This window comes from Balaenoptera borealis (assembly GCF_965194805.1).
Source record: "Balaenoptera borealis genome assembly, chromosome: 10".
NCBI classification, from domain to species: Eukaryota; Metazoa; Chordata; class Mammalia; order Artiodactyla; family Balaenopteridae; genus Balaenoptera; species Balaenoptera borealis.
In genome coordinates, this window is record NC_138874.1 from 64,243,528 (window position 1) to 64,270,842 (window position 27,315).

The following is a 27,315-nucleotide window of genomic DNA, read 5'->3' on the forward strand; positions in this document are numbered from 1 at the left end:
GCAACCTCCCCACAAAAATAAGCCAAATGACTGAAAAATGAAGACTCAGAAGCAGTAAAGGTGCCTAGAATAGCCATATCCATCTAAGGTGCCTAGAATGATCTACCCCAGTATCAAGGATGGGAGACAAGACAGAGAAGCTAGTTTCTATGTCTACATTTTCCTTTTTTATCCACACACCCAAATAATAGGCTTCTTTCCCTTTTTATAATATGTAAACTGGAGTTGAGAATCTAGAGTTAAGTACCATATGATAGAAGTATAGGGTGACTCCAACTTGGTTTAGAAGAGCTCCATAAATTAAATTAGTCCAGAAGTCACTCTAGAACTTTCCCCTCTCTGGTTTATACTCCATGACCCACCTCTTCAACCATTTTCAAACCAACATCTTTAGCTCCCCAATCCTGCTAACCCAAACTCACTTCAGTCAAAGGGTCTGTCTCCTCCACATCCTCACTCAAATATCCAGGCCTAGGTGGAGAAAATCACATCTTCACAAAACCAAACCAAAAGGCCCCATTATGACTGCTTGGTCTCAGGGAATTCAGTGCTACCGAGGGATGCTAAGTTTCCTTGGTCAACTCTACCTCTCCAAAGCCACTGTTTCAAACCTTCCCCACTCTCCCCACACCTCCTACCTTACCACCTCATTCTGGGCAGATGATCATGGTCCCTACTTCATAAAAAAGAAATAGTCACACAGAAACTGCTTTCAACTTTTGCCACAAAACCTACACACCACATGTACCTAATGCCGTGCTCTCCTCTTTCCTTGAATCAAAGAATCAAAGAAGGGCCCCTCCACCTGCCTAACCTGTGTTCCAGAGCCAATTTCCTCTGGTCTCCATGAAAAGTTGACTCTAGTAATCATCCCCTTTATTTCTTTACATCAACCACTCCCCTCCACTCTGTTCCTTAAAAAAACCAAACAAATAAACAAAAGAAAACTCCTTCCCTGAAAATCTCCTTGAAAGCATTACCTCTACTCACCATCTCCATCTCCCCTGCTTTACCCCACCCCACATTCGCTGCTCCCACCAAGGTCACCAGTGGCCTTAAATGAGACTTGGCAGTTCTGTTCCCACTCAACCAGCCACAGACATGGTTGACCACTCAGGTCTCATTGAGACGCTGTCCCCTTGGCTTCTGTGACAGCAGACTCTCTGGGTTTTCCTCCTACCTCACCACCACTGCTTCTTCTCCAGTAAAGAAGCCACATACAGACATAAAGATGAAGATATAAGAAAGCTACATCTAAGCAACAAGAGATGAGTTTTTGAACACTTGGGTTGCACCACACCAAGGGTGACTCCACTAGTTCCAATCACCACTAAACTCTCTTGTCTCACCTGCTGAAACAGGAGCTCCTCTGCTTTAAGTCTCTCCATCATTTCCTGCTCCATCACAGCTAATTCTCTTTCATGCTCCAACTGGGCCATTTCCTCTTGTCTCTAACATGGTTTAAAAAAAAAACAACATCATGTGACTAATTACAGATAAAACAATCTGTAAAAACAATCTTAACAGCATCTTAATCTCCAACAGTAGGGAAAGGATTAAGCAAATTATAGTCTATCCATTTGAAAACTGTATAATAATTGGGGGAAATGTGTGTTTTATTTCAACAAAGAGCACAAAATTAAAATTACACAGCAAATACAGTCACAACTGTGTAAAATAAAAAAATCTCCAGGCAAATGTGTAGAAAAAAGACTAGAATACCTAAAAATACCTAAGAATCTAAATAGAGGTCTTCTTTATTTTCTTCTTTCTACTTTTTCATGTTATCCAAGTTTTGTATAATAAACATACTATTTTTATAATAGAAAGAAATGATAATATTGAACTTTTTTTAAAAAGCAAAGAAGCTGGACCAATTATTTCACTCCTCTAATTTTATAAAAGAAGATCCACAATGGAACAGGATAGAAAGCCCAGAAATAAACCCAAGCACCTATGGTCAATTAATGGAGAAAAGACAGTCTCTTCAATAAGTGGTGCTGGGAAAACTGGACAGCTACATGTAAAAGAATGAAATTAGAACATTCTCTAGCACCATACACAAAAATAAACTCAAAATGGATTAAAGCGCTAAACGTAAGACTGGATACTATAAAACTTCTAAAGCAAAACATAGGCAGGACACTCTTTGACCTAAATCACAGCAATACCTTTTTTGGATCCATCTCCTAGAGTAATGGAAATAAAAACAAAAATAAACAAATGGGACCTGATTAAACTTAAAAGCTTTTGCACAGCAAAGGAAGCCATAAACAAAAAGACAACCTATGGAATGGGAGAAAATATTTGCAAACGATGCAACCGACAGGGATTTATCCCCAAACTATATGAACAGCTCATATAGCTCAATATCAGAAAAACAAACAACCCAATCAAAAAATGGGCAGAAGATCTAAATAGACATTTCTCCAAAGAAGACATACAGATGGCCAAAGGCACATGAAAAGATGCTCAGCATCACTAATTACTAGAGAAATGCAAATCAAAACTACAATGAGGTATCACCTCACACCAGTCAGAATGGCCATCATCAAAAAGTTTATAAATAGTAAATGCTGGAGAGGGTGTGGAGGAAAGGGAATCCTCCTACACTGTTGGTGGGAATGTAAATTGGTACAGTCACTATGGAGAACAGTGTGGAGGTTCCTTAAAAAACTAAAAATAGAGTGCATATGATCCTTCAATCCCACTCCTGGGTATATATCCGGAGAAAAACATAATTCTAAAAGATACATGCACCCCAATGTTCACTGCAGCACTACTTACAATAGCCAACACATGGAAGCAACCTAAATGTCCACTGACAGATGAATGGATAAAGAAGATGTGGCACATATATACAATGGAATACTACTCAGCCATAAAAATGAATGAAATAATGCCATTTGTAGCAACATGGATGGACCTAGAGATTATCATATTAAGTGAATTAAGTCAGACAGAGAAAGACAAATATTATATGATATCAGTTATATGTGGAATCTAAAAAATGATACAAATGAACTTATTAACAAAACATAAACAGACTCACAGACTTAGAAAACAAACTTATGGTTACCAAAAGGGAGAGGCTGGGAGGGGAGAGATAAATCAGGAATTTGGGAGTAACAGATACACACTACTATATATAAAATAGATAAACAACAAGGACCTACTGTACAGTGCAGGGAACTATACTGAGTATTTTGTAATAACCTATATGGAAAAAGAATCTGAAAAAAAATAGGTGTGTATGTGTGTGTGTGTATATATATATATATATATATACACACACACACATATATGCATAACTGAGTCACTTTGCTGTAGACCTGAAACTAATGTAACATTGTAAATCAACTATACTTCAATAAAAAATAAATTTAAAAAAAAGAAGATCCATACTTACTTGTTGCTCCACGGTCACATTGTTCTTATACTTGTAAATCCACAACGCTAAGTATTCTATTGGATCCACTGGGCGCATCCTTGCCACTTCTGCAAGACCTTGAGTTAGACAGGTCCCAAGATTCTTTTGAAGATATGCCGACTCCATTTCTAACTGCTAAATAAAAACCTCTGAAAGATAAACGTTTTGCATTAGTGCAGGAAATTTTCAATGAAGGCACAATCAAAGTAGAGTTCAGTGAGGCCAACAAAGCATTACATCCTGTCACCAGTCATGGGCACCTGCCATCAGGGATGGCACAAGCAAGCTGGCTCCAGGACACTTCTAGCAGTTTCCAAAAAGCCTCCACAGAAGTCACTACAACTAAAATAGTTTCAAAAACTTGAAGGACCCTGGAGTCCCAAGAGTCAGAAAAGGGTTACTGTCATTAGTGATGGTGAGACGACTATATGGCAAGTGATGCATGTCTTACTAAATCCTTACAACATACCTGAACATGGTATCATTAGCCCCACTGTGCAGATGAGGTCGCCCAGGCCCAAAGAGCATAAGTGAACAGCCCAGGATTACACAGGTGGCGTATGATGAAGAGGGATTCATACCCAACTTTTGATTCCAGAGTCATTACCCTAAGTGACTTACTAAGATGCTCCTCCCGAGCCATGAGAGTCGCTTCTAGAAAATATCACAAAAGACCACCTCAAATTTTTTAAAAATCCAAGTATCTCAAGGCCAAAGAATAAAAAAATTCAACCTTCAAAGAACAGCATATGAAGCTCCTCATGCTTTGGCCCCAATTCTGTTTCCAGGCTCACCTCTAGATATTGTTTCTGCCTCTAACATATTCTGGGCTCTAACTACACAGAACATCCTGCCATTCTGCTGCTCACACCTTGCATGTTTCCATCTCCATGACTTTTGCACATGATGGCCCCCTCAATTTCTCTCAGCTTGGAAAATATCTCCTCATCTGCAAGGTATCAATCATCTCTAATTCCTCACCGCTGTGGCTAATACAACCGTCTCCCAGGCAACACAAAGACGTTCCTCCTTCCCCAAGCAGCTCACACAGTACTTGTCACACTATCTGAGCATTATCTGTGTATGCACATGTCTGTCCTCCTGCTAGAGGACAAACTTCTCTAGCTCCTCAAAAAGCGTGTTTCAATCACAGCGTGGACACAGCTGGCTCTCCATGGTTAATGAGTTTCTCCACTCTCTCAGTAACGTCCCAGTTTATTTACAAATATGGACAGGAATCATCTCAGATCAGACAGAGAGAGAGAGATGGGGAGGAAGGAAGGGAGGAAGGGAGGAAGGGAGGAACGGAGGAAGGGAGGGAGGGAGGGAAAAAGAAAGAAAGAAAGAGAAAAGAAGGAAGGAAGGAAGAAAGGGAAATGCAGTAACTACTCTATTTAAGGTGCTTTGAAAAAACTGATCACCTTCGAATTACCCTTATGGAATCCAGACTCCTCTGAGAATCTGATGAAATGTACTCATTATTCAACAAATATATATTGAGTACCTATTACATGTCAGGCATGAGCAATTATAGGGAACAGACTGCCAGTGTCTAGACCTGTCCCTGGACAAATCCACCTAACATTCTACACAAAATTTCAGAAACAATGACCTCCTGAGTTTCATCCATAGACCCCAATACTACTCTCTCTCATATGATGGTGGTAGAGTACAAAATGGCATAATCCCATGGAGAAAAATTTGTAAATATCTAGAAAATTACGTATGTATTTACCCTTTGACTGATCAATCTCACTTCTGGGATCCTATCTTGCAAAAACATGCGTGATATATGCACAGCGTTGTTTTGCACTATTACTAAGGATAGCCAAATTGGGACCCCATCCAGATGTTCATCATTAAAGGATTAATGAGATACAGCTACACAATGAATTATTGTGCAGATAAAAAGAGAATGAGGAAGATCTCCAAAATTGGGAGTGATCTCTAGAACACAATGTGAAGTGAAAAAAAGCAAGATGAAGAATTTGCGTATAGTATACCGTCGTTTGTATTAGCAACAGCAGTGGGGAAAGGAATGTGTATGTGTGTATACATAAATGTAGTCATAAAAACAAACTAAAAACCGGCACAAACGAACCTAATTCCCTGTCAAGCTGTGTGTCTTAACCACACAGAGAAAAGAATTATTACAACTGAGTATGGAACACAGTATCCTCATCGTACTTCTTCAATAATACTCTAAAGACAAATCTCAATGTCATCTGAAACAGAGTAACAATTAAAAAGGGAACAGATTACTGCTGCTACTCCAGAAAGATAACAAACACATGGGAAGGGTACCGTGGTCCGTAAGGAGAAACCTCCCAAGTAGTATTGGTCTCAAACCTACGCAGGCTGCATCTCGTTAACAGCGGAACCCAGGTGAAACTCATTACCTCGCTTGGCTTGTTTCCTGCCCATGAAACAGCGACAATACCCATCTCAAAAGCCTGTTGTAAGGAATATTATTTTTCATACACAGCAACAGGCATCTTGGCTCATACATAAGAAAGCCCCTTCCCACAGAAACAGCTGCCTCAAGCCTGGAGAAGCTGTCAGAAGAAATAGAAGGCGGTTCCTCGCTCATGCTTGGGAGAAAGCCGGCCGAGTAGGAAAGGAAGGGACCGGGTAGGGTTGCCAGTTTTGCAAATAAAAATACAGGATGCCCAGTTAAATTTCAGATAAACAAGGACTAATTTTGTATTATACTATATTTGTGCTAAAAAGCACAAAATCTGTGAAATTCATTTTTAACTGCGTACGCCGAATTTTATCTGGCAACCCTGGATTCCGAGCGCTTCGGCTGGTTTTCCATCCCGGGTCCGCGGAAGGGTGCCCGCCTCCCCTGCCCCTCCAAATGGCGCGGCGCCGCTCACCACCGAGGAGGAGGACCCAGCCGCAGAGGTGTCCACGGAGTCTGGCGCTGAGCTAACCCTCTCTCACCTCTGGAGCCTGGACGTCGCCTGAGCCCTACACCACTCGCAAGGTCCAACGGTCAAAACCGCCTCCGTCCGCCGGAACCCAGCCCAGGACCAGGAGCCGTTCTTCCCAGACTGCGCCTGCGTTCTAAATGCGGGCGGCTGACGCACGCGCCTACCTACCCGCGAGTCGCGTCCCGTCGCTAGGCAACGAGCGTGCGCGCTCCAGGTGCGGGAGACGGCCGGGGGCAGAGAGGAAGGGGCGCCCGCGGAGAGCTGAGCCAACTGCGCCCGGCGGGGATCGTGGGAGGGGGCGCGCGGGCGGGGGTTGATCGGAGGCGGGGCCCGGAGGAGGAGGTGCTGCAGAGAGCAGAGGCGGGCGGAGCGGGGAGGGGTAGGACGAGCAGTTGATAGCAGGGGGCGCGCGGGGTGTGCAAGGTGCCGGGTGGAGAGCAGGGAACACCGGGGTAGGTGAACAGAGACGTGCAACCTAGAGGCTGTAAGGAGGGGGCAGCCGAAAAGGGGAATCGAGGGAGCGGGGCCGGCAGGTGGGCGCACACTGGGAGAGAGAAAGGGCAGAGGGCTGGCCTGCGCGGGGTGGGGGGAGTGGCGGGGGGAGTAGCCGCAAAGACTACCTGTAGGTGAAGCCCCACAGCCTTACGCCAGAGGAGGCTAGCTACCTGAGCGGCCTGGTATTTTCCCACCTTAGCACCTTTGCATTTGCTGGTGACTTCTGCTTAGTTCCTGTCCACTGAAAAAAATTGCACATCTGAGAGCTGTGAGTTCAGTTTTATTTGGGGACTTAGCTGAGGACTCTAGCCCTGGAGACAGCTGCTCTGACAACTCTGAGAAACTGCTTCTGCTTGGAAGAGGTAAGGGGGGAGGTCAGCATATATGTGATTTTTGGAGAAGGGATACCTGCAAACACATATCTAGGTAAAAGGTCACTGCTAGCCACCAGGCACAGATAGCTTAATTATTTTAGTGCTTTTCTAAGTATGGGAAGATGCAAGAAATTGGGTTTATAAAATTTCCTCTTGAAAATTTCTACTTGAAGTTCTGTTCTGTCAATTTTCCCGGAGAGCAGAGTTCCACATTCCTGATCTCCACCCTGAACTCCTTCCAGGGTGTGTTAGTGACTCAACAACTGCAGTGGCTAATGACTCAAGCCTAGTATAGCCAGCTGGCTGGGGACGTTCTTTTAGTTGGCATTCCTTTCAGAACAAGCACAGGTACCCCCACCTCCAGGAAGCCTTTTAGCCTTTGCCATTTGCAGTCTTCCCTGGGCTAGTGGTTTGTGCACAGTCCTCAGCTAGCATTTCCCATGGTCTGTTTCAATTTATGTGGGGCAGTGCTGGGCAGGAGATGCCTCATTAACCATTAGCTGAGGAAATTAGTAAGTGCCAGCGTGGGCACTGACAAATGGAAGGGAGCATGAGCTCTTGCCTGGGCCCGCAAGCATCAGAGCCCTCACTGCTTAAGTCAAAAAATATTTGCTGAGCAAGTACTGAGTGCCCAGCACTAAGGATGTGGTGGGAACAAAGACAATCCCTATACTTAGCGCCCCGCTTACTGAATGCAAGGCCATGAGCAAGGAGGTCCAGTATAAGCAGACGCTCAGAGGAGCCCTGGGAAACTGAAAAATAGCCCCTTCCTCACTGGTGAGTGTGGCCTGATTTGGTGGGGAGTGGGCTATAAAATGCATCCCTTTGGCTCCTCCCTCTCCAGGCTTCACATGGTGACTCTTTTTTTCTGGCTCTGCTGTTTTCACATCAAGTCTTAGTGACGGTCAGGTCAGTGTATTTTGTTGAGACCATTGTTGAAAATGTGCAGATGCTTTCTCCAGAAGAGGTTTGCCACACCTACTGCAGAGTGGCCGCCACCAAGGACCAGGCAGTGAAGAGGCTTCCTGGGAATGCAGAGTTGGTGATTCCACCCTCTGGGAAGGGTAATTCTACTGTGATAAAGGCAGAGGACATCTGTAACTGTGTGTCACCTGGGGATTTTGTTAAAATGCAGACTCTCAATCTGTAAGTCTGAGGTGGGACCTGAGAATCTGCATTTCAACAACCTCCAGGTGAAGCAGTGCCGCTGACAGTGGACTTTGAGTAGAAGGGGTGTGGAAGATAGTTTATTCAGGTGCATTGGTTCAGGTGGGCCACAGATTGGCAGAAGGAGCCACCACACATCCCATCCCCACCCTCCACCATTACCCCAAACTTAGTGACTTTAAACACACATTTATTATCTTACAGTTTTTGAAGTTTGAAATCGAAGATGAATCTTACAGGGCTAAAACCAAAGTATCGGCAGGACTGCCTCCTTCTGGAGGCTTTAGGAGAGAATCTATTTCCTTGCCTTTTCCAGCTTCTAGAGGCTACCCACACTCCTTGGCTCATGGCCCTGAATTACATCCCCTTTTCTCCCCCTGCTTCCATCACCACATCTCCTTCTACCCTGTCTGACTTTACTGTGTCCCTCTTATAAAGACCTTTGGATTACATTGTGCCTACCTGGATAATCCAGTAAAATTTCCCCCAAGCAAAATGCTTAATTTAATCACATCTGCAAAGTCCCCTTTGCCATATAAGGTTAACATATTTCATAGATTCCAAGTATTAGGATGTGGACACTTTGGAAAGTCATTATTCAGACCTACCACACTGTATTTTCTAAGGACAAGGACATTTTCTTACTTACTCATATTTCAATTACCAAAACCAGGAATTTTAACCCTGATACAATTCTATTATGTAATCTACAATTCACATTCAGTTTTTCCAACAACGTCCTTTACAGAATTCTATTTTCTGTTCCAGATCCAACCCAGGATCATGTGTTGCATGTAGTTGTGATGGCTGTTTAGGCTCCTTTGATCTGGACTGGGGCCTCATCTTTTGTTTGTTTGTTTATTTTTTATATATTTTGGCCGCACCGCACAGCTTGCAGATCTCAGTTCCTCGACCAGGGATCAAACCCAGGCCACAGCAGGGACAGCACAGCACCGAATACTAACCACTAGGCCACCAGGGAACTCCTGGCCTCATCTTCTTTTGTCTTTCATGATCTTAACATTTTTAAGAGTACAGGCCAGTTGTAGACTGTCTCTCAATTTGGCTTTGTGTGATGTTTCCTCAATCAGATTCTAGTTTTGCATTTGGAGCAGGAATCTACAGAAATGTATTATGTCCTACTAAGAAGTGCATCGCATCAGGAGACACATGATGTTATTTTGTCCCTTTATTGGTGATGTTTACTTTGATCAATTGGTTAACATTGTGTCGGCCAGGTTTCACCACTGTAAAGTTTCTATGTTTACTTTGGAATTAATCCATAATTTGTGGGGAGAAACTTTGAGAATATATATAAATATCCTATTCCTTGTCAAATATTCACCAAGTTTTAGTGCTCGTTGATAGCTGCTTCAGTTATACTGTGATGGTTTCAAAATGTTTCTTTAGCTCCATTATTCTTTCCACATTTATTAGTTGGCATTCTACTTTAAGAAAGAACTTGCCTGCTCTCCCATTCACTTGTTTATTCCTACATGGACTCATGGATTCTTATTTTACTCAATTGGTTATAATCCATTACAGTCATTATTAATTTTGGAGGCCAAATTGCCCCAGATTTGGCTAGTAGCAGCCCCTTCAAGCTGGCTTCTGTGTCCCCAACCATTTTATTTTGTAGCATTTCCTTTCTGGGACAACAAAACATTCCAGGGTTATTAGACATTTCCTGCCCTGATCTTGGAATTAGTCATTTCTCCAAGGAACCTTGATTCTTTTTAAGTGGTGAAGCCTATTTAAAAGCAAATTCTAATGGAATATTACTCAGCCATAAAAAGAACGAAATTGAGTTATTTGCAGTGAGGTGGATGGACCTAGAGACTGTCATACAGAGTGAAGTTAAGTCAGAAAGAGAAAAACAAATACCATGTGCTAACACACATGTATGGAATCTAAAAAAAAAAAAGGTTCTGAAGAACCTAGGGGCAGGACAGGAATAAAGATGCAGATGTAGAGAATGGACTTGAGGACACAGGGAGGGGGAAGGGTAAGCTGGGACGAAGTGAGAGAGTGGCATGGACATATATACACTACCAAATGTAAAATAGATAGCTAGTGGGAAGCAGCCACATAGCACAGGGAGATCAGCTCTGTGCTTTGTGAGCACCTGGAGGGGTGGGATAGGGAGGGTGGGAGGGAGATGCAAGAGGGAGGGGATATGGGGATAGATGTATATGTATAGCTGATTCACTTTGTGATAAAGCAGAAACTAACACACCATTGTAAAGCAATTATACTCCAATAAAGATGTTAAAAATAAATAAATAAAAGCAAATTCTGTGGGGAAGGGATGGATTGGGAGTTTGGGGTTAGCAGATGCAAGCTGTTATATATAGAATGGATAAACAACAAGGTCCTACTGTATAGCACAGGGAACTATATTCGATATCCTGTGATAAACCATAATGGAAAAGAACATAAAGAAGAATACATATATATGTATAACTGAATCACTTTGCCATACATCAGAGATTAACACAACATTGTAAATCAACTATGCCTCAGTTTTTTTAAAAAAGCAAATTCTGTGTGTTCATTGCTACTGAGGTGTTTTTGCTTCTAGGCGTTTGCAGTGGAAAGAGCTGGGAATTTTTTTTTCTGTATTCATATCTATCTATCTATCTACTTATCTTTCCCTTCTTAAACTGAAAAATGCCTCCAGAAAATGTTAGGAATTGATCTAAGCCTTTATTGTTCACTTTATTATTTAGCTCTTTTGGACTTAAAATATGTCAGCTTCAGGAACATGGAGATGTTCAGGAATAGGCTAGGTGCTAGGCCATTTCATGTCGCAATCTTCCACTGTAACAGCTAATATTTATTAAACACTTACTACGCGCCAGGCTATGTGCTTCACATGTATTTATTATCTCTTTTAATCCTCACAATTATGAGACACATATTTTTGTTATTCTGTTCCACAGATCAGGAAACTGAGGCTCAGAGAGACTTAGTAAGTTGCTGAAGATCACACAGCTAATAAAAAGCAGAGCCAGGATTGGAACTTGGTCTGTCTGATCTCAAATTCTACATTCCTACTGCTACACTACACCTCCACTCCTAACTTATGGTTTAACTCAGGCTTCATTCCCTCCAATTCATGACATCTGATGAAGAGTAAATCCAGGGGCTCAACTCAACCTGAAGTAGTTTCTTGCTGAAGCAATAGAAAACGGAATAGCTTCTAGCTACAGTGCTGGGCATTCTCCCTCCCTCTCCTCCTCAGGGCTTCTCAGTGGTCCGTTGTGAAATAGATAAGCCTGTCTTATCTACGTCACAGATGACTGTAGCTCCCAACCTCACAATAGTGCAGCTTGCTGGGTGCTCGGAGCCCCTCCTGGGCCCTCCTGCCTGCTCAGTTATTTCCTCCCTACTCAAGGGTAGAGTCATGTAGTGGAGGCCTTAGCCACTTTTAAGCACCAATCCATCAAGCTCCTCTCAAGCCTGATGCGCCCCGGGACCTATTTACTGACCTTGGAGAGCTGGAGAGCTTTAGAAAAAAGTCCATTTGAATTAAGAGCTATTGGTAAGTACCTATGTATTTATTGGTTCTTTTGGGAAAGATGGGCTCCAGAAACATCTCATATTTGTCCTGAAATGAATCTGCGTTGGTTAGAATGTGTCTATTTTTTATGTCCAATTAGATTTGTAAAATAGTGTGACCCTGTTTGACGTTTTCCAAACCCACCAGGATGGAAACCGAATACCTGAAGAGGTGCTTTGGAAATTGCCTGGCCCAGGCGCTGGCAGAGGTGGCAAAGGTTCAGCCCAGTGACCCCATAGAGTACCTGGCTCACTGGCTTTACCATTACAAGAAAATGGCGATAGCAAAAGAAAAGGTGTGTGTGTGCACTGGGTCGACTTGGGGAGGGCTTTCAGCTTTCCCAGAGGAATTTGAAATCCAAGGCACCACTCTGGAGCTGGCTTGGGGAGTGTCATGGTTTATTCCACTCTTGAGGATGGCTTAGGCCCAGATATCCCTGAAGTATAGGGAGTCTGGGGGCTGAAGAGAGAATCCAACTCAGAGAAGTTGTGGGGTTGGTGGGTTTGGAGATACTAGCAGGTTGAAGCTAGTTAGTTACAGGAGCAAAGTCAGGAGCCCTGAAGGGCCCGGGGCCTGTCCTGGGAGGGTCCCTGCTTCCGAGGACTGACCTTTTCCACTCTGTCATATCGCCCCAGGATAGGCAAGAGAAGATCCAGCTGCAGGAAGAATATGAAAATAGCCTCAAAGAAACCAGAGTGACAGAAATGCTGATGCAAGAAGAGTGTGAGATTCAACAGAAGTGTGAAAAGTGTCATCCCGTGGTGGGTACCAGGAAATCTGCAAGACAGCTCAACCACAGTGCAAAGTGCACTGAGGCTCCCAAAGCCTACTTTCCCCTCCATATTCATATGTTTGTATGTAAATCAATCTTATTGACAATCCTTGTCAATAAAATCCTTGTAATGAACAAACAAAATGCTTAAAGGCAATTCCATTTTTGATGTCAGGGAATAAATTACATGTTACTGGTTTAAAAAATCAGATTTTAAGAAAAATCTAATGTGTCACTTGGAACAAATATATTTCCATACAAGATCCTTTGAATCCTTTTCAAAAATTACTCAGTATTTTTCAGAAACCAAATATGGTTTTGGTTAATACTTCAGGTATATTATTTAATTTATTATATACTATTTACTTAAGTATTTAATTTAATATATGCTATTTATTTATGTATCAAGCCACAGATGTCTCCTCTGTGTTGCTCTAATAGCGGTCATGAATTATTAACTTAGAATAGTTGGAAACAACTGTGTATTCATTCGTCTGACAACCATATCTTTTATCCCGCACAATTTTTGCCACAGTCTTCTGAAAAACACCTTGTGTCATTTTGTGCTTTCTGCAAAGTGCATGACACCTGGAGAGTGAATTCACTTATTGAACTTGATATCTGGCATCTTTTTAACTATCTGTCCTGTGCATGAAAATCTTTAATGTCGTCCTATACAATTTACTAGCTTTTGCTAGTTTCAAAGCCAACTTTGGTGAAGACATGAAAATATTAAGCTTATGTACATTTATATCAATATTCTCAGATTTTCTCATAATTAATAGATTTATATTTTTAAGTCTGGATGTTTTATAAATAAATCAAAAGAAAGATAGTTTCCTACTACAGTCTGAAAACAGTAGTTGAAGGAACTCTCCCTCAGGAACAGTTCATTCTTGGAACAGTTGTTGGGAGATGATAGACTTGAGATCATTAAGCAAAAGTTGTCGTCGTCACCTTGCTGCCCACTCTAATCCTTTCCTAACACCATGCTTCACTGTTAATAGAAATAGAAATATATAAGGCAGGGAAAGACTCCCAAAACTCTACCCTGGTTTTATGATGCCTTTGTTAAAGAACACCTCGCTCACATCAACGTTTTGAATTGTCCCTTTGTGTTACACTCAGGAGGTTTTATACCCTGAAGCAGTATTTCTTAGCAAGATTCGGATGAGTAAAAGGTTTGTTCTTCTTTTGCCAAGTGTGAGACAATCGGCGATTGTAAGGGAAGATGGGAAATGAGAGCCAGCCTGATGCCTGCACTATGTGCAAGTTCTCAGCTTTAGGAAAGAGTTCATGTGCAAATTGTGGTTATGGAAATCGATTCCCTTTGTTAGAAGGAAATAAAGAAAACCCGACAGTGATGTAAAACAAAGCTTATTGCTTATGTGGCAAGGGGGAGCCACACCATCCAAGTGCAAGTTGCTCTCCTAGTATAAACTGAAAGAGCTAGATAAAGGGCGAAGAGGTGGAGGTACATCAAATAAGATGAGATTCTAAGTTCTGGTTTCTTGTTGGCTCAAGGTGAATAGCAAATTTTTCCTTGCTACTGTCATCTTTAGATTTCATCACCAGAGCTGTAAAACTTATCTGAAATAGGCCCAGGATAGGTTGCATAGGATTTCAGCAGGCCTGCTGATTTAGCTGATGGGCTTTTACGCCTATACTAAAAGCTTTGCAAGATTTTCCTTAATATCTTAAAACCATCATTGCTTTTAGTACCCCAGATTGAATACTGCTGGTCCAGTGGATGTGTCAAAAGGGGAGTAGAAACAGAGCACTATGTGTGGTAGAGATCATACCTAATTATGGGAATCAAGAAGAGACTCACAGAGGAGATAACATTTGAGTCAGACCTAGAAGAAAGCTGGCAAAAGTTGCCCTTGTATTGATTTCTCTTCATTAAGCAGAGGCAGCTTTGAGTAAGTAAACCATTATTCTGTTTCTAAGTCTGAAAACAATCCCTGTGATATAAAAATCTGAGCCATACAGATGTTTTAGAAATAAGTTTTTATGGAAACAATACACAGATTTGCTGCATAGATTCATAGCACTTTGGAGTTAGAAGGTCTTAAAGATCATGTGGGCAAGTACTCCACAGAGCTCGCTGCAGTGCCCCACAGGGTCCACTGTTGAGTGGACAATGGACAAAGATGGGGGTAGAGATGGCCAGTAGAGCTCAAGCTCCAAGCTTCCTACCTCACCAGGGACTGCAATTGCATGGACGCTTGATATCATCTCATAGGTCACTGAGACTGCATTCATTTTTTCCATCTTTTTTCCTCTGTGCTTCAGTTTGGATAATTTCCATTGATCTGTCTTCAAGTTAACTGATCCGTTCTCCTGCAATGTCCAATCCTATTTAGGAATTCAATGAATTTTTTTCATTTCAGATATTTTCTCAATTCTAGAATTTCTATCTGGTTCCTTTCTATAATTTCCATTTTCTCTGCTGATATACCCTATCTTTTCACTCACTATGGCCATTTTTCTCCTTTCAATTTTCAAAAATATTTATAATCACTGTTTTACGTTCTTGTCTGCCAGTCTCATCATCTTTGTCATTTTGAGGTCTCTTTCTATTAAATACTTTTTCTCTAGATTATGGTTCACATTTTCCTACTTCTTCACATGTCTAGTAATTATTACCTGTATGCTAAACATTGTAGATGATACTTTATAGGGCATGTAGATTGTGTAGCTTTCCTTTAAAAGGTGTTGAATTTTGTTCTGTCAGGCAGTTAAATTATTGGTGAATTATCTTGATCCAATCAGATTTGTTTTATGCTTTGCTGGATTAGGTCTTTTTCAGTTTTGTTCAGTCTTGGGCATGAAAATGGCAATATTGTATTCTTGCCATGCCCAGTATGTTTAGTCTCTGCTAATGACTTTTTTCTCTTCTGTTTTCTATTTAGCCACTGATATCTGTAGTGGGTTCCACAAAGAAGACCATGTTTATGCAGGAGAACACAAAACCCCTTGAGAAGGAAGCCTTGAAGCAGGAATCCCTGCCAGGAACTTCCAGTATGATTCCAGGAATGCCTCAACAGATTCATTCTTCAGAGCCATCTGTCCAGGTTGACTGGAACATTGAAACTCCACAAGACATAAATTACCAGGCTTTTCAGCATGAAATTGCTCCTGAAATGCGTCCTGGCTCCAAATCTCCTCCCTAGGTTGTAGAAGGTGGATGATTCTAATTATGCTTCTCTCAAAGCTGCAAGCTGAGAAAATGGCCAGCTAGAAGAGCTCTTACTTGAAGATGATTAACTATGTGGATTAAACCAAGATATGAGAGGCTGTGGAAGGAGGTGTCTGCAGGGACTCTCCAGCCCAAGACCTGTCCTGATAGCCATGAAAACCCCTTAATCATGTGAAGATTTGAACTACTTATAGGATAAAATAACTCATAATAAGGATTTAAAATAAGTAACCAGGGCCTCCCTGGTGGCACAATGGTTAAGAATCCGCCTGCCAATGCGGGGGACATGGGTTCGAGCCCTGGTCCAGGAAGATCCCACATGCCATGGAGCAACTAAGCCTGTGCACCACAACTACTGAGCCTGTGCTCTAGGGCTCGTGTGCCACAACTTCGAGCCTGTGCTCTGGAGCCCACAAGCCACATCTACTGAGCCCACGTGCCACAGCTACTGAAGCCCGTGTGCCAAGAGCCCATGCTCCGCAACAAGAGAAGCCACAACAATGAGAAGCCCGTGCGCCGCAACGAAGAGTAGCTCCCATTCGCCACAACTAGAGAAAGCCCGCGCGCAGCAACGAAGACCCAACACAACCTAAATAAATAAATAAAATACATTTATAAAAAAAAAAAAGTAACCAAACTGATGAGACTTCTTCCTTTTGTTTTATCTTTTTTTGGAGACTAGACGGTGAAAACACATCCATCTCATGTGTTCATATCTTAACTTTAGCTGAATTTTGCAATCCGGCCTCTTGGAGTGTTTACACATGTCCTTATTTTTGAAACAGCTCCAATGACAGTAAAAGTTAAAAGTTTGACATTTTTTTTCAATTATTTTCTATCTGTATTCATTCAAATATCATCTATATGCTGATGACTTGAGATTTATATCTTTAATCAAGATTTCCTTGAACTTGACTGCCTGTTTGACATTTCTACTTGGATAACCAATGGACATCTCAAACCTAACTACAGTTGATGCTTGAACAACACAGGGCTTAATCCACATATAACTTATAGTTGGCCATCCATACCCAAGGTTCCTCCATACCCTCGGATTCAACCAACCACTGACTGTATAGTACTGTAGTATTTGCTATTGAAAAATATCTGCATATAAGTGGACCTGTGCAGTTTGAACCCATGTTGTTCAAGGGTCAACTGCAATCCAAATGGAATCCCTTCTATCCTCCCTGAATCAGTTTCTACCATTTTTAAAAATTTGCTCAGTCAAAACTCGTGGTGCCATCCTTGGCTCTACTCTTTTTTTGTTAGCCCTAAATCTGGTCTGTTGGCTTTCCATTTAAAATAAAGACAGAATTCAACCACTTGAATGCCTAAGCCACAATCATCTTTTGCCTAAATTATTACAATAGCCTGTTAACTGAACTCCCTTCTTCTGCCCTTGACCTTTCTAGTCTATCCTCAACTTTAAAGTCAGGATGATCTTGGTAAAACATTAAGTCAGATCATGTCTAATGAGCAGCTTCCCATCTCAGTCACAGAAACATTTAAGGCCCCTACCATGACCTACCAGACTATAAGAGTGATTCCCCACCACCTTTTTACTCTCCATATTGTTCTCTCCATGCCAGCTATGCCAACCTCCTGTTCTTCAAACATGCCAGACATGGTTCAATCTCAGAACTTTTGCTTTCTCTTCTCTCCACTTGGAAAGCTCCCATCTCCCCACACCCCTGGATTTCTGCAGATTCTCTTGTGGAATTAAAGAAACCTCAGCCAAAGTTGGAGTTGGGACAGGACTGTAGGGGGAGCTCTCATGCCCCTCCATGCATCACCAATTGCTCCAAGTAGGAAGAGACAAAATTTGCCTACATCTCCAACTGAAGTGCCTCTACTTAACTATCCAGCAGGAGGAATAAAACTTCTCTCCACCCAGTGGCAGCCCAGCCAGTAAGAGACTGTAGTAGCACAACCAATGAGAAGCCTCCATACTTTGGACTCCCAGCTTCCTCCAATGGACTCTTTGATTATCACAGCCCCTCCCAATTCCCCCCTTTTCTCTATAAAAGCAAGTTCCCTTTCCTTCTTCTCTGGATTTGCTTATGATCTGAATTGCAATTCCTCTGCTATTCCCTAATAAATACTGTTTCTGGTAAAATAACTGTCTATTCTGTTATTAAAGTTGACACTCTCTTCATTTAGATCTTCACTCAAAAGTTGCCTTTTCAATGAGGCCTTTTCAGCCATCCTATCTACATTTCCTATATATACATCCTATTTGTACTGCAACCCACAACATTTCATGCCCTCTTCCCTGTCAGTCCCCCTCAGGAGAATGTGAGCTCCATGAGGGCAGGGATTTTGTCTGTTTACTTTGGTGTCTCCAGCACCTAAAAGAGTGCCCAGTGCACAAGAAGTGGCCAGTAAATATTTGCTGAATAAGTAAATGAATGAACTTATATAAGGGCTGGCAACTCATAGCAGAGTTGTGAAAATGACAAGCTAGCCAGTTTTGATTGGCACAAGGGTTAGGTTGCAATTCCAGACCCCTGACCCATTCCTCTAGCTCAGGATTGGCTACATAATATGCAGGGCCCAATGCAAAATGAAAATGTGGGCTGCCTCGATCAGAATTACGTGCTTCAAGATGATGACAGCAGAGCATTAAACCAAGTGTGCAGCCTTTCCAAATTCAGGTCCTGTGTGACTGTACAGGTTGCACGCTCATGAAGTTGGCCCTGCTGCAGCAAGCGCTGCCGCCCACATGGAATATCTATGACAAGGGCTTGTCTTCCCCAACCATATGTTTAGGCCTTAGGATGGGCAGATCAAGTATATCAAAGATCACACTACTACCCTCTTCAGGGTGAAATCTCCCCCAGCCTTCCCCCACACTCACACACATAAATCAATCCAAGGCTGCTACATGCAGTACCCCACACGTGCCAAGCTTAAGGGAAATGCTCAGAACTTTGGAACGCACCGCTACTGTGGTATCCCCTCTGTCTCATGGGTGTGCATGGCTAGCCCACGTCTCTCCTGAGATGGAAATGCGCTCTCCTCAGAAACTGGTGCTTATAATTAATCAGAACTCTTGGAGCCTGTGGAAAACCATACAGTCATGCTGACAATCAGAAAGAATAAACAGTAAGTGTAAAAACAGCACTTCTCAGCCTTAATGTGCATACAAATCACCTGGGGAGCTTGTTAAATGTCGCTGATTCTGATTTACTAGATTCAGGGGGGATCTGAGACTCTGCATTTCCAACAGTTTTCTCCACCATGCCCAAGCCGTCTGTCCAAAGACCACACTTAGAGTAGTCAAATGCTAGAGCAGACTCTCACAACCTTAGCACTACTGACATTTTGGACATTCTTTGTTGTAATGAGCTGTTTTGTATGTTGTAAGATGTTAGTAGCATTCAGGATGCTACTAGAGAAATGCAAATCAAAACTACAATGAGGTATTACTTCACACTGGTCAGAATGGCCATTATCAAAAAGTCTACAAATAATAAATGCTGGAGAGGGTGTGGAGAAAAAGGAACCCTCCTACACTGTTGGTGGGAATGTAAATTGGTGCAGCCACTATAGAGAACAGTATGAACGTTCCTTAAAAAACTAAAAATAGAGTTACCATATGACCCAGCAATTCCACTCCTGGGCATACATCAGGAAAAGATGAAAACTCTAATTTGAAAAGATCCATGCACCCCAGTGTTCATCATAGCAGCACTATTTATAATAGCCAAGACATGGAAGCAACCTAAATGTCCAATGACAGATGAATAGATAAAGAAGATGTGGTATATATATATATATATATATACTCACACACAGTGGGATATTACTCAGCCATAAAAAAGAATGAAATAATGCCATTTGCAGCAACATGGATGGACCTAGAGATTAAGTGAAGTTAAGTCAGATAGAGAAAGACAAATATCAGATGATATCACTTATATGTGGAATCTAAAATATGACCCAGGGGCTTCCCTGGTGGCACAGCGGTTAAGAATCCGCCTGCCAACACAGGGAACATGGGTTCGAGCCCTGGTCCAGGAAGATCCCACATGCCACAGAGCAACTAAGCCTGTGTGCCACAACTACTGAAGCCCATGCACCTAGAGCCGTGTTCTGCAACAAGAGAAGCCACTGCAATGAGAAGCCCATGCACCACAACGAAGACTAGCCCCCACTCACCGCAACTAGAGAAAGCCCGCGTGCAGCAACTAAGACCCAACGCAGCCAAAAATAAATAAATAAAATAACTAAATTTAAAAAATAAAAAATAAAGAAAAATAAATAAATAAAATATGACCCAAATGAACTTATTTACGAAACATAAACAGACTCACAGGCATATAAAACAAACTTACAGTTACCAAAAGGGAAAGTGGTGGGAGGGATAAATTAAGAGCTTGGGATTAACAGATACACACTACTATATATAAAATAGCTAAACAACAAGGTCCTACTGTATAACACAGGGACCTATATTCAGTATCTTGTAATAACCTATAATGCGAAAGAATCAGATATATATATATATATATATATACATATATATATATTTGAATCACTTTGCTGCACAGAAACTAATACAACATTGTAAATCAACTACACTTCAATTAAAAAAAAAAAAAGATGCCAGTAGTACACACACATATACCCCAGTTTAAAAATCAAAAATGTCCCCAGACACTGACAAATGTCCCCTGGGGTTAGGGTGACCCATGATCCCAGTTTAACTGGGACTGGAAGGTTTCCGAGGACACAGACTTTCAGTGCTAAAGTCAGGAAAGACCTAGGCAAACTTGGACTGTTGGTCACCCCACCTGGGAGACAAAATTGCCTCCATTCGAGAACCACTGTGCTAGAGGAAAGTGAAATCTTCCAACGCAGGTTACAGTAGCCATTTTCTTTTATAAAAAATGGGGGAGGGGCTTCCCTGGTGGCGCAGTGGTTGAGAATCTGCCTGCCAATGCAGGGGACACAGGTTCGAGCCCTGGTCTGGGAAGATCCCGCGTGCCGCGGAGCGACTGGGCCCGTGAGCCACAACCACTGAGCCTGCGCGTCTGGAGCCTGTGCTCCGCAACAAGAGAGGCCGCGATAGTGAGAGGCCCACGCACCGCGATGAAGAGTGGCCCCCGCTTGCCACAACTAGAGAAAGCCCTCGCACAGAAACGAAGACCCAACACAGCCATAAATAAATAAAAATTTTTTTAAAATGGGGGAAGCAGGGGAATTCCCTGGCAGTCCAGTGGTTGTGACTGGGCGCTTTCACTGCCAAGGACCCAGGTTCAATCCCTGGTCGGGGAAGTAAGATCCCACAAGCTGTGCCATGTGGCCAAAAAAAAAAAAAAAAAAAAAGGTGGAGTGGGGTTGGGAGGAGTAAACCATTCATGGGCAAAGAAATGTGAAATACTATAATTTGTATAATTGATTCCTCATTTACTTCAGGTAGTTCCTGTGGTAATGAAAAGGCAACGTGTTTTCTTTTTCTTTTTTTTCTACCTGAGATGCAAGAACATTTTATTTTATTTTTTTAAATGTAGGGCTTCCCTGATGATGCAGTGGTTAGGAATCCACCTGCCGGTGCAGGGGACATGGGTTCTAGCCCTGGTCTGGGAAGATCCCACATGCTGCGGAGCAACTAAGCCCGTGCGCCACAACTACTGAGCCTGCGCTCTAGAGCCTGCGTGCCACAACTACGGAAGCCCGCAGGCCTAGAGGCCGTGCTCCGCAACAAGAGAAGCCACCGCAATGAGAAGCCCGCGCACCTCAACGAAGAGTAGCCCCCGCTCGCTGCAACTAGAGAAAGCCCGCGTGCAGCAACGAAGACCCAACGCAGCCAATAAATAAATAAATAAATAAATAAATAAATTTACTAAAAAAAAAAAAAAAAATGGAGCCAGACTCCACTACAGAGGGCAACCCTGGGAAACTTTGAGTGACCTTGACCCGCTCCATCTTTAGTAATGCACTCCAGGCATGTGCTGAGGTCATTGCATCTAATTTGCACCTGGTGGGAAGGCATGCAGCCAGACTTTCCGGAGTAGCTGAAAAAGGTCAAGGAATCCCAAAACCCCACACAGAGCAAACAGCTTTGTAGAAGACCCAGTGGACTCCTTGGTGGATCTGCAGCACCTCAGTGGGAAGGTGAAGTCCAGGTAGCTTGTCCTCCATCTGGGAGCTGCTGTCTCCTGGACATCACAATCTGCGTGAGGGAAGTGTAACCTTTGCCTGCTTTAAAGGATTCCATGCTTTTTTGCCTTTGTTACATTATTTGGCCCCAATTTTGGATTATACCACTGGGCGGTGATAATTTAATCAATCACTACCAATGTTCTTTACATTGACTTTTTTGTTGTTGTTTTACTACTAAAAAATTGTTACAGTGAACTTTCTTGTACACGTATCTGAGTACATCTCCACTGATATATCTATGGATTGCTAAATCAAAAAAATTTGCATTTGGGGGGCAAAAGACAGGAATGAATAGACATTTCATCAAAGAGGATGGACACATGACAAATAAGCACATGAACATATGTTCAACATCAGTAACCATTAGGGAAATGCAAATTAAAATCACAATGATATCACTACACATATGTCATAATGGCTAAAGTTAAAAGATAATGACAATACCGAATGTCAATGGCGAGGATGAGGAGAAACCAAATCACTCATACTTTGCTGGTGGGAATGTAAAGTGATACAGTTACTCTGGAAAATAGTTTAGCAGTTTCTTATGAAACTAAGCATATAATTAATTGCCATACAACCCAGCAATTGTACTCTTGGGCACATATCCCAGAAAAATTAAAACTTACGTTTACATATAAACCTTATGTGAGTGTTTATAAAAGCTTTATTCATAATGGGCAAAAACTGGAAATAACCCAAGTGTTCTTCAGTGGGTGAATAGTTAAACCAACTGTGGTACATTCATATCATGGAATATTACTCAGCAGTAAAAAGGAGTGAAATATTGATACATGAACAACTTGGATGAATCTGAAGGAAATTATGCTAAGTGTTTTTACATGCTATAGGAATCCACTTATATAACATTCTTGAAATGACAAAATTACAGAGATGCAGACTAGATTAGTGATTGCCAAGGCTTAGGGACAGGGGTTGGGGAGGGAGGGAGATGGATGTGGTTATAAAAGGGCAACAAGAGGAATTCTTGTGATGATAGAACTGTTTCATATTTTGATTGTGGTGATGGATACACAAAGCTACATATCTGAAAAAAATTGCTTAGAATTAAACACACATATATACAAATAAGTACAAGTAAACAGGGGAAATCTGAACCAGATTGGTAAATTGTACCAATGTCAGTATCATAGTAGTTCCATAGTTTTGCAAGATGTTACCATTTGTACATGAGATCTCTCTATATTATTTCATACAACTGCATGTAAATCTATAATTATCTCAAAATTAAAAGTTTAAAAATTTAAAAGTTGTAAAATGCTTACCTTATGTACAGTCCATTTTCAAACATCTTCAATTATCCCCATAACGTATTTTAACTTTTATTTATTTATTATTATTTATTTTTAAAATAAACTTTTATTTTTAATTGCAATCAATTTTGCCAAGTTGTCATCTGGAAAGTCTAGACTAATTTACACTCCTACATGAAAGTGGCCATTTCTTTATACTCTTGCTACACTGAGCTAGTTTTTTTTTTTTTTTTTTTGGTTGTGCTGGGTCTTAGTTACAGCAGGTGGGCTCCTTAGTTGCGGCAGGTGGGCTCCTTAGTTGTGGCTCCAGGCTGAGCTAGTTATTTTACTTTTATTTTCTGCCAATCATACATGAAAAATAGTAAAGTTCTTTATGTATATTCTGGATACTAAACTCTTATCAGATATATGTTTTGCAAATACATACTGTTATTATCCCCATTTTACCAGTGAAGAAACTGAGGCACAAAGACATTAGGTAGCCTGCCTGAGCCCGTGTGGCTAGGAGGGGGAGAGCCAGTGTTCAAATCCCAACATTTTGGTTCCAAAGGGAGGGCTTGAACTCACTCACCAGCACTGTCCTCAGAAGAGCAGGCTCAGAAACAAAGGGTTAAGGGCACTTGGCTCAGAAGCCTCGTCCTCTCCCGGCTGAGATGGCTCTACCCTGCAGTCCAGGACAGACCAAGTCATGACTGGTTACCAGACTCTCACAGGCTTTCCCGGGGCTAGCCTGGCCCAGGGGTTGAAAATGGCAAAGTGAAATGACCAAGCCCTCTCCCCTCCGACGCAGGGCAATGCTTGGAGGTCACTGCCAGGGCTTGTGCTGCCCCCTCCTGATGCACACATTCCTTCTAAAGGGAGCTGAATGCCTTCACTCAGGTTCTAGTCTTTCTCGCCTCTCCCTCTAAGCTTACATTATGTGTCTCACCTCTGACCAGGCTTGCTTTGCTCTTGCTGAGCAACTGACAAGCAACTGAAGAAAGACTCTCTTATTTTCCTCACCCTCTAGCTCTTGTGGTTGGCAGCTTTCTTCACTTATCCTGTCTATCGATCAAGAGCAGCTGTGATGGACAGAAGCAGTAAGGGATTCAGTGTTGAGTGCACGGGAAACGTTCAATGACCACAGTAACGGGCCAGTGCAGGGAGGGATGACGGCGTAAACAAAGGCAGGTGAACGACACCACAAAGAGCGTTTCAGAGCAGGAGAAGGGCACGTGCAAAGGCACGAAGACAGGAGTGAAGACTCTCTGAAGCATAAGCAGGGTGTGTGTGAGGAACTGCCAGAGAGGCTCAGGGTGCAGGGAAAGGGCTGGATCTGAGAGGAATCTACAGTGAGTGGGAGAGAAGTCCAAAACGGCTTCCAGCTTTTATTTGTTTAGGGGGAAATTAAGGGGCTGAGTAAATTCACCCCAAAATAATGTCTGCTTTTTTTTTTTTTTAATTAATTTATTTATTTATTTTTGCTCTGTTGGGTCTTCGTTTCTGTGCAAGGGCTTTCTCTAGTTGCGGCGAGTGAGGGCCACTCTTCATCGCGGCACACGGGCCTCTCACTATCGCGGCCTCTCCTGTTGTGGAGCACAGGCTCCAGACACGCAGGCTCAGTAGTTGTGGCTCACGGGCCCAGTTGCTCCACGGCATGTGGGATCTTCCCAGACCAGGGCTCGAACCCGTGTCCCCTGCATTGGCAGGCAGACTCTCAACCACTGCGCCACCAGGGAAGCCCTAATGTCTGCTTTTGAAGGGACTTTAAAATCAGGGCGTCTCCCAAAGAGCTGGGGTCTAGGATGGAGCACATCTTCCCCCGAAGGGTATGTGCTCATCAGACTTTCCATACCCTTCAAAAGGGAATATGGAAATTCCCACTTTCCACTCAAGTTCATTCCTCCACACATGTTTAAAGAAAGAAAGGGACATAGTTTAAAAGCATGATCTTTATTGTCAATAATAATATCTGACTTATGTTGGATGTTGAATATGAGCCAGGCACTATGCTAAGTGCTTAATTGCATTACCTCATTTACATCTCACAACACTCCACAAGTTGGATACTTGAATAATCCCCATGTTATGGATGAGGAAACAATTTAGGTTCAGAAGTTGATGGCTGGCCCAAGGTCAGACAGCAAGGCAGTGGCACTCGGGTCTGTCTGTCAGGAGCCCACACACTTGACCGCCAGGCGGTGCTGCCTAACACTTTCTAATGAAGGAATTTTAATTCCTCTGTCCGTGGATATTTTGCTTCAAGTCAATTACAGTCTTTTTCTTACCTCTCAGATGAAATCAGATCTTCAAAGAGCTTTCAAATGATCATTGTCATCCAGATGCGTTTAAGCTCACTCATTCATATTTTATTGTCTTGATTATCAGCCAAAATTAACCAACACTCTAAACATTTAAAATCCCAAACAGGATACTTCAAAAATTCATGTTAGACCCTTTAGGGACACTGTGATAACCATATAAGTGGTAAAGTCCATCACTAAAGCTCTTCCCAGTGACAGAGTAATACCATCCAGTGAATATATTCTTTTGAATAACTAGTACCTAGTAATATCATTGTTATATTTTTATGTAGATTGTAAATATTTTTCAAACGGTTGAATAATATCCTGTGGGGTGGATAAATCTCACTTTTCTATCTTTGGAAAGAGAACACGAAGAATGACTTTGGGGGAACAAATGCAAAACCTGTGATGTCACAACCAGATATTTTCAGAATTTGAGAATGAAATGGCTTAAATCAACTAAAAATGTGGTTATAAGAAGATGCTTGTCAGCAAAGAAAAACTGGTGAGTGATTTTCTGGGCAGGATTAAAATTTATGATTTGTATGAAGAGAGTTCAACGCTTGCGCCAACAGTTCCTCAAGGAACAGCTCTGAACCCTGTTGCATGTCTCATATTACTAAAGGGAAAGTTCTCTGGGTCTTTCTGTGTTCATGTTTGCGTTCTATTTGTCAAGAAGAAACTTCTTCTGATGCCTTTCAACAAAAGGCAAGTCTGAACGTCACAGATGGCAGAAAGTCCCATTAAGTGTTCCCAGAAAGCAGACTTTTGGAAGCCATGGTCAGAAGTCATCCTGACACCCTAGTGTCAGGGATTTCTTGGGTCTTCCCACCTCAAAGAAATTATTAGAAAAGAAAAAAAAAAGTTGGTTGCCATTGTCAAAAAGGATGACCTCCAGGACTAAAAAGATAGCATCCAAAGATATTGTCTAAAAATATTACACCTGTAGATAAGTTTAGCTAAAGTGAAATGAAATAATCAAAAATTTCAGGAGAAATACAGTTCACGGATACCGGTTATTGGGACAAAAATTGCTCCACAAGAGGCACCAGAAAAGAAAAGTCCACATACATAATGCCAAGAAGGGAGAAACTGGTCAGGAATCATTGCCCCTAATGATGAAACACAAGTCTATTTTAAGCCAGACTGCAATAATTCCCTACAGCCCAAAAAAAGTCACCACTGGGGGGACATGTTCCAAGACCATAATGGGCCAGAATGAATTACCTCCAGATCATTTGTCTGAAAAACGAACTACATGGACACAACTAGCTGAGGAGAGACTTTGCAAGAATTATCACTAGGGGAGATAAATTCTGCAGATGAGCCTGGCTAAGGGAAATCCTCATGAATAATGGCCAATAGAAAGCAATTTCATGAGAAAAGTTAACCAGGGGAAAAATTCCTCAGTATTCATCACTGTCACAATCAGTGTATAAAACCAGTGTTTATGAGATGCCTCAAAAATCAGTTGCTGGCCTTAGAAAGAGAAGTTTCTATCAAGAGGATTGGCCAGAATAGATGCTCAGAAAGGTCATATAGAAAAATAATGCCCAGAGGTCAAGATGTTTAGAATAAAACCCTCAAAAGAGGCAGGATCTGAAGAATGGTTTGTTGACTCAGTGAGAAATGATAAAACTAAGAAAA

The 27,315-nt window shown here is 42.1% G+C and overlaps 2 protein-coding genes and 1 long non-coding RNA gene across 16 annotated transcripts in view; 1 reads left to right on the forward strand and 2 right to left on the reverse strand.

The window, feature by feature from the left end:
• The window catches only part of DYDC1 (DPY30 domain containing 1), a 54,607-nt gene extending 48,095 nt beyond the window's left edge, over positions 1–6,512 (reverse strand). For 3 of the 5 annotated variants that reach the window (XM_082406793.1, XM_082406794.1, XM_082406792.1), the window contains exons 1-3: positions 6,310–6,511; positions 3,410–3,579; positions 1,350–1,451 (exon numbers count right to left, since the gene is read on the reverse strand). In XM_082406793.1, the coding sequence (XP_082262919.1) occupies positions 1,350–1,451; positions 3,410–3,556 (249 nt within the window). In that variant the 5' untranslated portion in view covers positions 3,557–3,579; positions 6,310–6,511. Of the gene's footprint in view, positions 1–1,349; positions 1,452–3,409; positions 3,580–6,309 lie in introns of all 5 variants that reach the window. The other 2 variants (XM_082406791.1, XM_082406795.1) reach the window with 1 other exon arrangement.
• A 51-nt stretch (positions 6,513–6,563) lies between these two features.
• DYDC2 (DPY30 domain containing 2) lies at positions 6,564–18,876 on the forward strand. Of its 10 annotated transcripts, none has more exons than XM_082406799.1 (6): positions 6,566–6,580; positions 7,061–7,223; positions 11,345–11,946; positions 12,112–12,259; positions 12,600–12,725; positions 15,652–18,876. In XM_082406799.1, exons 4-6 carry the CDS (start codon positions 12,113–12,115, stop codon positions 15,910–15,912), a joined length of 534 nt encoding a protein of 177 aa, XP_082262925.1. In that variant the 5' UTR covers positions 6,566–6,580; positions 7,061–7,223; positions 11,345–11,946; position 12,112; the 3' UTR covers positions 15,913–18,876. The 10 variants fall into 10 exon arrangements, with proteins under 10 accessions (XP_082262930.1, XP_082262925.1, XP_082262923.1 ...); XM_082406798.1 differs by lacking the exon at positions 6,566–6,580 and adding an exon at positions 6,791–6,899; XM_082406800.1 differs by lacking the exon at positions 6,566–6,580 and adding an exon at positions 6,804–6,818.
• Positions 18,877–23,114: 4,238 nt separating this feature from the next.
• Positions 23,115–27,315, reverse strand: part of LOC309635489 — a 456,622-nt gene continuing 452,421 nt past the window's right edge. The window contains exon 2 of the long non-coding RNA XR_014248858.1: positions 23,115–25,105. This is a non-coding gene — a long non-coding RNA (uncharacterized lncRNA). The remainder of the gene's footprint in view (positions 25,106–27,315) is intronic.